This window comes from Argentina silus (genome assembly GCF_951799395.1).
Source record: "Argentina silus genome assembly, chromosome: 13".
NCBI classification, from domain to species: domain Eukaryota; kingdom Metazoa; phylum Chordata; class Actinopteri; order Argentiniformes; family Argentinidae; genus Argentina; species Argentina silus.
In genome coordinates this window covers 9,045,870-9,056,221 of record NC_139667.1, presented here as the reverse complement: position 1 = coordinate 9,056,221, position 10,352 = coordinate 9,045,870, and the positions used below count along the sequence as shown (strand labels likewise).

Sequence of the window (10,352 nt, the reverse complement as noted above, 5' to 3'; positions counted from 1 at the left end):
GACCAGCACTCTCAAATAAATAAAAATGAATAATAGATATTCATATCAGCAGTCACTGTGGACTCGTTTCGACGTCAAGCTTTCATCAGCAGAGGCTTTGCATATAGAACTACACAATCAACTAACCTTTTATGAAAGCCACTCTACCAGTTGCCACTCTACTTGTGACTTGTTAATTATTCGGGTGTTGCATCTCAACCTACCCAAATGTGTGTGTGTGTGTGTGTGTGTGTGTGTGTGTGTGTGTGTGTGTGTGTGTGTGTGTGTGTGTGTGTGTGTGTGTGTGTCAGAGAGAAAGAGAAAGAGAGAGAGGGGCGGGGGGGTGCTGCGCTGCATCCTGGGTACAAAGCTCCATGGTAATGCAGCGAGGTCTAAACACACACGCGATGACACGGGCGAAAGTAAACGGGGAGCAGTCGTAAAGCGCCTGTGTGTGACATCTAGCTCTGGATCTTACGGGTTTTATGTATCGCCTACTGCAATAGAACTGCAGTTCCAATGTATCCACATCGTCGCTCCTCTTATGCAATGCTGTGATCGCGTTTTGTTTCGCTTGCATCGCATGGAGAGAACGAGAATGAAGCGTAGCGTTCTGGTTGCCGCGATTCGCTTATCTGGGAAATGGTAGCGTATGAACCGCACTGGAAGGAACATGGTTGAGAGGAGCAGCAAATTTCTGTTGATCGTTGTGGGCTCCGTGTGTTTCATGCTGATTCTCTATCAGTACGTGGCTCCGGGGGTGATCAATTTCGGCTCCCCACACGGCTATTTCACGGAGGAAGATGAGGGGGACATCTTCCCGACCCCCGATCCACACTACGTGAAGAAATACTATTTTCCCGTTCGGGACTTGGAACGAACGGTGGATTTCGAAATCAAAGGAGAGGACGTGATAGTCTTTTTACACATTCAGAAAACTGGAGGAACTACCTTTGGAAGACACCTGGTCCAGAATGTTCGCCTGGAGGTTCCGTGCGACTGCAGACCGGGGCAGAAAAAGTGTACCTGCTACCGACCGAACCGTAAGGAGACCTGGCTGTTCTCTCGGTTCTCCACGGGCTGGAGTTGTGGGTTGCATGCGGACTGGACTGAGCTAACGAACTGTGTCCCCGGTGTGCTCAATAAGAAGGAGAACAAATTGAAAAATCTAAGGTAAGAGCTCCAGGACATTTATGCAGGCTACCTCTATGGTGCAATTACTGTATCGCTTATTTGGGCTACACAGTAGGATACTTTATTTGTAGGATTGGCGAACTCTAGCCAAGTGAAATGAACACTCCGCGACCCCAAACTTAAATTCTCGCTCATTCTTGGTCCCAGACTATTTGATTATGTAGACTATGGCATTGTATTATTTTAACTGGGAGATAAATTGACCATGATAGCAAGATAAAAACATTCTGGGAGCGAATGTCTCATGTCCAAGAAGGTTTAGTGTGATATTGAGTGTTGATAGATAATGGTACAAATTGAGGTGCATTCACTACTGCAGATTAAAGAATGGAGGATCAACAGTGTCTGACAATTGTTGATAGGTCGTTATAGCCTGTGCGTTATCGCTATAGGTACTTCAGGTTACAGAAATTAAATTCTACTGCAGCTGATTCTGAATTGTTGGCTGAAACATTGTGATTCATAATTTTATATTTGTTTTAAGGTATACATTTGGACAAACATTTAAACAACTACGCAAAACATTTCTGTCTGCATAATCTGGACCCATACAGCCCTATCGCCTCTTCCCATTGTTGTTGTACGCAACATAATGCACCTCCCTTCCCACAAGTCAAAATAGGCAAAGGCCTTTGTATATGGGGTTTCCTATTATTGTTGTGCGCACACTTGGAAAAAATATCTTAGTGGCGCCGCGTAGCCTAGCCGATGTAAGCGGTTGACTTTACCCTTACATTGCACACAAAAACGTAGCTCTATTGCGAAAACTACCTACCCGCAGCGTATAGCGGGACAGGCGTGTGCCACCTTCCTAGGGTGCGCGGTTGAAGATCCTCCGCCCACGGTCTGGGGCAACCGTGCAGCAGTTGACAGAATGTTGTAGACATTGATGTGCGGCTCGGGTTTTTTAGTTCTGTAGGCAACCCCGTCACCACGAAGCGAGCAGGTTTCGAGATGTTGCAACAGTGTCGCAACTGTTTCTAAATGTGGATACATTGCATCACGTATCCCGTCTGACACATTGTATCATGTAGCATTCTAACATCATTAAGACGACACTGAAGTTGTATTGGTGGTTGTGCAGCTTATCTGTTACATTGACAGTGAAGTTAGGACATTTTATTGTCTATGCAAGGAAGAATGATATCACGGAAGGAGAGACCGGTTGTTATTTTTTTCTGTCACAGTCAGTCAGTGCATTCGGAGATGGCCACATCAATCAGGCTCCCTGCTCCATCAAGGGGGAAAAAGCAGAGGTCTCTGAGCTGTACCCTGCGGGGGTTTGGCTCCGCTCTAATCCGAGTGATTATTACCGCTGGTGTAGCCTAGACACACACACACACACACACACACACTACTGCTGGTATTCCTGGCGTTATTCCCAGCCCCCGTGGTCTCCACGGTCAGAGGTGATAACGTGTTTGGCCATTCCGCTCTGTAGACTCAGATAGCCTAATGCTGGATGGAGGATGTTTATCTCATCAGTTTGCTGTGTGTGCGTGCATGTGTGTGGTATGTGTCTGTTGTTGAATTGTGCCTATACTGGCAAGACTTCTACAAAAAAAAAACGAGAGACAGACTGATCCATCTCTTCCTTTGGTTTTGAGGGGTATCTGCCGTTGCAGTGTGTCGGGAGGATGGTTTAGACATCTGTCTCTCTCTAGTGGTTTAGAAGTGGTTGAGTGGGACGACAGAGAGAGCCGTGTTTACATGACAGTGGTCTTATTGAAGACAGATTGTCAGTATATACAGTGTGTGGTGGGAGTGGCTTAGCAGAAGAGAGAGAGTGGTGGGAATCGTTTAGAAAGGGAAGACACTTCAGAGCGCTCCAGAGAACCCTAATTCACATTACAGAGCCGCACTGGGTTGGGCTGGCCTGGCCTGGTTATGCAGCCACTGTAGTTCCCAGAACAAGGCTGGAAAGGGCAATGTGAAATGAAAATATGTGAGCCAGCACAGTAGGGCTGGGTATTGGCAAGGACATCACAATACGATGCGTATCACGATACATCGGTCACAATACAATACTATTGCGATACAATACATATGGTGATATATTGTGATACTTATATATTTACTGAAAATTTAATAGAAAATTGATACTGAGTTCTGTGTACGACCTTAGTAGTCTGTACAGTGTGTATACCATACATTATTGATATAACTCTGAGAACAAATTGCCCCCATCCCCCCCCAAAAAAAAATAACACACAAAAAACTCGAAAGAAAGTAAAAAAACAAACAAACAAAAAAACAAAACAAAACAAAAACAGATCGATTCTACCCCCGCGTTATTGATGCAGCATTGTGAAAAACAATATAGCAATAATCAGCTGTGTTGATTTTAATGCAAAGCCCCACAACACTGTAGTTTGGGATGGCCCTGTATTGTGTTGTGTAAAGCCCCTAAGGGGTTTGGTTTACTTTGTTCCAAGACTGAGAGAGGCACAGAGAGAGGCACAGAGACTAGACAATGGTCTTCCAAGATCTCTCACTGCAGACAGTGGTAGAGATGGTAGCGAGATATAGATAGATAGATAGATTTTGTATTGCTGTGGAATGGTTTTCTCTAAGGAAAGAGAGATGTCACACCAGAGCTGTGCAGGAATGGACAGCAATGTCTCATAGAATGGAAGGGATGGACGGTTGTGTTGGAAGAAAGTGAGATCTGTGCAAATCAGAGAGGAATGCATAAAATCTGAGAAAAAGATTAACGTGATTTTCATCAGAGGAAAGAGAGATCTGTCGCGTCTTGAGAGAGAGAGAGATTATAGCAGTGATTGTGTTGGAGGAAGGATTCCTCTTTCATTCCACAGAGAGCATTGCTGTCAGAAAGGTTTTGTCATTTGCGGCATGACAGCTCGGCTCGGCAGCTCTCAGATCAGTTTAAATGCTCTCGACTGGTCCCCTGGGACCCAGATACACACACACACACACACACACACACACACACACACTGATGCTGGGCCGTGGATATGAGGCTTCTAATTGGTTAAGGAGATGCATATCACTCCACTCAAATTAGTGCCATGCTTTCAGAGAGAAAACAATCTATAAAACATCTTAGTTAGCCGAGTGTTGTGATGGGGCTAATTTTACCGCCTGTATCTCACCTCTCTCACTGCCCTCCCGCCCTCCCGCCCCCCTCCCCTCCCCTCCCTCTCTCCTACCCTCACCTCTCTCTATGATTGTTTCGTTCTCTAATCAAACAGCAGGCTTGCTTTCCGCTTAGTGGCTTTATAGCTGTGGGCTCTCTCTCTCTCTCTCTCTCCCCCTCTCTCTCTCTCTCCCCCCCCCCCCTCTCTCTCTCTCCCCCCCTCTCTCTCTCTCTCCCTCTCCCAAGCGTGACTACTGCATTAGAGGAAATGTCTTTTCATGGAAGATTTGCTGCAATTTCCAAAATGGCTGCTTTGCTTAATGGACAACTGCCTTCGTTCTAATGAATGATTACATGTACAAGGATCGGGAAGGGGAGAGGATGATGAGAAAGAGAGGCGAGAATGAGAAAGGGGGGGGGAGGAGAGATGGGGAGGATAGAAGGATGAGTGGGGAGAGGAGAGTGTGATTGAAAGGATAGAAGGTTGAAAACATTTAGTTTCATCGCTGGGGAAGGGGAGTTTTCAATTAGCACGGTTGTCAAGCTCCATGCATTCCCCTTAATTCTCGGACTGTTTCAGATTCTCATCACAGATCACTAGTGTTGGTGCGTGCGTCTGCGCCTGGTTGAGTGTGGTGCCATCCACTAGCGCCTTGAGAATTGAGAATAGCAGTGAACTTTAGGAAACTGAAGAATAGAGTCTGTTCAGACAGACAGGATTGTGTGTGTGTGTGTGTGTGTAGCTAGCCAGGCAGGCCTTCGTGTGTTAATCCAATCAGATTAGCTGGGATTAAACGCTAGCGGCTCGGCGCTCCAAAGCCGGTTATGTCCTCACCCTGACTATCCCGACGCCACATTCCAACATTCCCACATCATCCCAGATTCCAGAGAGTTATTTTCCTACCTTCTGCCCTTGTTTTAAACCCTTTTCACAGATGTGACATGACTGGTTGCTGGAAAGCAAACTCTGTGTTTGTTGTGTCAGTAAATGCTGTAGAGTACTTGTAAACCTAAATGTAACCTCGTCAGGAAATCCTTTGCAGAAAGTAGCTACAAAGGGGTGGAACCCTGTTTTGGAAATTAGTGACGTCTAGTGGCACAACAAACCAATGAAATGCCTTGCTTGGGCAGTGCTTTAAAAAAATTAATTTCCTTTTCCTGGTTTCCTTCCATTGTCTTCAATGTTGCAAGTTAGCATAGGAAACAACTCTCTGCAAAATAGTCCTGCCCAGTCGATCAGACGAGGCGCATAACGACAAGCAACCATTCCTCAGGCATGTGGGGGGAGGGTTCTTGGAATGTAATATCCAATGAAATTGCGAGCGCATTCTCCCATCGCTCCCTCCAGTTCAATCCAAGCCAGATCAACTCATCTAAAATCCTCTGTTTGTTGTGTTGTCAGTAAATGCTTTTGAGAACTACTAAATGTGGTGTTTCTGTGAGGAACACACATACGCTTTCTTTTTCTCTCTCTCTCTCTCACACACACAGACACACATCTATCTATCTGTGTTAGGGGTGTAATCTCACCTCCCGTTCAACCCAACCCTCATGACGACAGCTTGCAGGCAGTGATGACATGGCTCTAAGAGCTGGAGGTAACTTGGGTTTGGCAGGGGGATCAGCTCAGGTGCAACCTTTACTTTCTATTGAAGTACTCAGGGATGCATCTCAACTGTGCAATGAAAGGAAAATAAATGAATAGGAATGAAGGGCGATACCAACTAAGGAGTGTATGATGCATTTTTAGAATATGAGTGCAGTCTCTCTGAAGGACGAAAGGAAGGCAAGAGAAAAGGAATATAGTATTAGTGCACTCTCTCTCTCTCTCTCTTTCTCTCTTTAACCTCTGTTGATGTGTCAGGACAGGCTTCACTGCCCTCCCACGCCCCATCCCCCCCCCCCCCCACACACACACACACAGAAGTAGCCATGCAGTGACTGATTAGCGAGCAGTTCTATAGCTGGTAATGAGGGGCGCTATGCTACACTAGCTCCGAGTCTGCGAACAGGATTACCGCCTATCGATTAGCCTAGCCTAGCATTTAGCTTTGCATTACTCACAGCGGTGACTGATTAGCGAGACATTTCTATGGTTGTTAATGAGCGGCACCATGGTATGCTACGCTACGTTGTGCTCGCCATGTGAACCGGATTACATCCTATTAATTAGCCTTAGCAGCAGTTGTTGCAGGCCTTTGGTCAGTTTATTGATCTGGTTTTGTCCTTTGCTCAGTGTCCTTCAAAAATCTCTTTGGTCAAATACTCTCTCTCTCTCTCTCTCTCTCTCTCTCTCTCTCAGGAGGGTGAGAGTGCCCCCTTAGGGAATGTAATATTTCTCTTTCCATTAAATGCAGTGTCCTGTCATCTCTCCAAGAGAGGATGTGACCTCAGCTTCCTGTCTCGACTTGTCTCATTTATTTTTTGTTTGTGATTAAATTAATTCATTTATTCAATATGTCACTGCAGAGCTGTGTGTGTGTGTGTGTGTGTGTGTGTGTGTGTGTGTGTGTGTGAGTGTGAGTGTGTGTGATGGTTGGAGGAGGCATGTGAATGGAGTGGAGTGTCTGACAGGCGTGCTAATTGAATTGTGGGAAAAATGCAAATCCCAGACTGCTGCTTAGAATCAGGGGGAGGAATTAAACTGATTGGGACTGTCTCCCCCCCCCCCCCCGCACACACACACACAGTAACATACTGAACTCCTCAAAAAGGATTTCTATAAAGAATGTTGTCTCTCCATTCCTTCCTCCCCCTCTCTTTCCCTTCACCCCCCCCCCCTCTATCTCTATCTCTCTGTCAACCTTTCACATAGTCTCTCACTGTCTTGGTGTGTGTGTGCGTCCAGTCAGGGGTGTGAGTGGAAGCAGACGTTGAGGAGAGAGAGGGGCAGAGCTAAGGGAGAGAGGACCATGGTGGAGAGTTACAGCACGAGACCTGATTGCCTGAAGACAGTCTTGGAGGAGAGAAAGAGCGAGAAAGACAGACAAAGAGACTAACGTGTGTGTGTGTGTGTGTGTGTGTGTGTGTGTCCTTTCGGATCAGTGTTGTTCACATATCTGGAGGGTGTACATCTCAGAAACCCCTCCCCTCTCTCTTTGTGACTACAGTTGCTGCTCTTGACTCAGAAGTGATACTCCTGAGTCTATGTTTGTGTTCTTATTGGTGAAACTGGGACACTCCTGCTTGAACATCTTGTAAATCTTTCAAATATGGTAAAAAAAATAAAAAAAAATAAAAGAGATTTCAATTTAGATGAATGTCGAGCTAGAATACTTTTGAAATCTGACTATTTTTGTCACTTTTTTTGTGACCCTCTCTTCTATGTATCTAGGGCATGGTGTGGATTTCATCTCTCTCTCCCTCTACTCTCTCTTGCTCTCTCTCTGTCTTTTTCACTACCTGTTCTCTCTCTCTCCCCCTCCCTCTACTCTCCCTTTGCTCTCTCTCTGTCTTTTTGAATACCTCTGTTCCCTCTCTCTTTCTGCGAGGGTTTTCATTTCCTTTTCCTCCCTGTTGTTTTCGGTTCTCCCTGTGCCAGCTTCCTCTGGAGAGGGGAAGTGATGCGTCAGGAAGTGCTTTTATCTGCCAGTGATCTGATCTGGGTTTGTGATACACACACACACACACACACACACACACACACGCTTGCATGTGCGCGCGCACACACACACACACACATACACTTAGGTCCATATATATTTGGACTCTGACACAATTTGTTATTTTAGCTGTTTACCAAAACATATTCAAGTTATATAATGAATATGGGCTCAATGTGTAGACTCTCTGCTTTAATTTGGGGGTATTCACATCCAAATTGGAGGAAGGATTTAGGAATTACAGCTATTTATATGTAGCCCCCTCTTTCAAGGGACCAAAAGTAATTGGACAACTGACTCAAAAGCTGGAGGACAGGTGTGGGTTATTCCTTTGTGATTTCTTTATCAATTAAGCAGGTAAAAGGTCTGAGTTGATTCCAAGTGTGGCATTTGCATTTGGAAGCTGTTGCTGTAAATGCACAACATGCGGTCAAAGGAGCTCTCAATGCAAGTGAAACAGGCCATCCTTCGGCTGCAAAAACAAAAAAATCCATCAGAGACATAGCGGCAACATTAGGAGTGGCCAAATCAACACAGAAGGTTCACCAGAAGGTGCAAACCATTCATAAGCCTCAAGAATAGATTAGACTTTGCCAAAAAATATCTACAAAAGCCAGCCCTGTTCTGGAACAGCATTCTTTGGACAGATGAAACTAAGATCAACCTGTACCAGAATGAAGGGAAGAAAAAAGTATGGAGAAGGCTTGAAACTGCTCATGATCCAAAGAATACCACATCATCTATAAAACACGGTGGAGGCATTGTGATGGCATGGGCATGCATGGCTTCCAATGGCACTGGGTCACTAGTGTTTATTGATGATGTGACAGAAGACAGAAGCAGCCGGATGAATTCTGAAGTGTTTAGGGATATACTGTCAGCTCAGATTCAGCCAAACTCAGCAAAGTTGATTGGACGGCGCTTCACAGTACAGATGGACAATGACCCAAAACATACTGCGAAAGCAACCCAGGAGTTTTTTAAGGCAAAGAAGTGGAATATTCTGCAATGGCTGAGTCAATCACCTGATCTCAACCCGATCGAGCATGCATTTCACTTGCTGAAGACAAAACTAAAGGCAGAAAGACCCACCAACAAACAACTGAAGATAGCTGCAGTAAAGGCCTGGCAAAGCATCACAAAGGAGGAAACCCAGCATTTGGTGATGTCCATGGGTTCCAGACTTCAGGCTGTCATTGCCTGCAAAGGATTCTCGACAAAGTATTAAAAATAAACATTTTATTCATGATTGTTAATTTGTACAATTACATTTGAGCCCCTGAAAATGGGGGACTGTGTATAAAAATGATTCCTAAACGTTTCATACAATATTTTTGTTCAACCCCTTGAATTAAAGCTGAAAGTCTGCCCTTCAATTGCATCTTGATTAATTTCAAATCCATTGTGGTCGCATACAGATTTATGACAAAATTATGAAAATTGTGTCACTGTCCAAATATTTCCGGACCTAACTGTATATACATACACATACACATACACATACATACACACACACACACCCCCTAGGGAACCACACTGTCTTTGAGGTGGAGGGCATCTCATATCTCCTTCATTGCTGTGAAAACGCTGTTACCTGTCTACTTATTTTATATTAGTAAACAGCAAGGAAAGGAGACAAGGAGAGGCAGCCATTTTAGAGGTAATGGACTGTTTCCAGGTGATGCCACTCAGTCATAACAGTGTTTACTTCCTGGTATCGTGTCGTTGCTTTTGAGTGAGCCACCCACAATGCAAATGCGTCTCCAGTAACCACTCGTGTGTGTGTGTGTGTGTGTGTGTGTGTGTGTGTGTGTGTGTGTGTCAACCCTCTTTTTGTGCATTCTTTCTTGTGCATCCTCAACCCCCCCCCCCCTCTCTCTCTCTCTCGCTTTCCCCCTCTCTCTGTCTCGCTTTCCCCCTCTCTTGCTCTCTCCGGCTTTTGTCCAATGTCTCTTCATGCTTGACCAGGCCTGCTCTGACTCTTGACTTCAAAGAGGTGCTTCATTCATCAGTCACTCATCAGAAAGGGAGGCCATTCAGTGCCCTGCTAAAAGGGAGGGAGGGGGAAAAGAAAGAGTGTATAAAAAAAAAAAGAGAAGAAGAGAAAGAGTGTATGAAAAGAGAGTGAGCGCACGAGAGAAAGAGGATCCGCTCTTGACCGCAGGGGACCTCTAGAGTCCCAAAGTAGGACTGACACACTCCCACTGCATACGCATTACACTGGCACACACACACACACACACACACACACAGTGCACACTCACTGCAGTCATACTCCCACTACCAACACACACACTGCACAGACGGCAGATATACTCCCACGGCACACACTCCTAAATTGTTCTTATGGAGCTTATATAGTGAGCAGCTGCTTATCCCCTCCTCTGTTGATCATTTCTTTATACATCATTCTGTCTTTCCCTTCATTCTGTCTTTCCCTTCATTCTGTCTTTCTGTCTTTCCCTTCATTCTGTCTTTCC

At 45.2% G+C, this 10,352-nt stretch overlaps 1 protein-coding gene across 2 annotated transcripts in view; it reads left to right on the top strand.

Moving 5' to 3' along the window:
- Positions 1-400: 400 nt before the first annotated feature.
- The window catches only part of hs6st1a (heparan sulfate 6-O-sulfotransferase 1a), a 35,302-nt gene continuing 25,350 nt past the window's right edge, over positions 401-10,352 (top strand). For both annotated transcript variants that reach the window (XM_083683980.1, XM_083683979.1), the window contains exon 1: positions 401-1,152. In XM_083683980.1, coding sequence (XP_083540106.1) covers positions 632-1,152 — 521 coding nt within the window. In that variant the 5' untranslated portion in view covers positions 401-631. The remainder of the gene's footprint in view (positions 1,153-10,352) is intronic.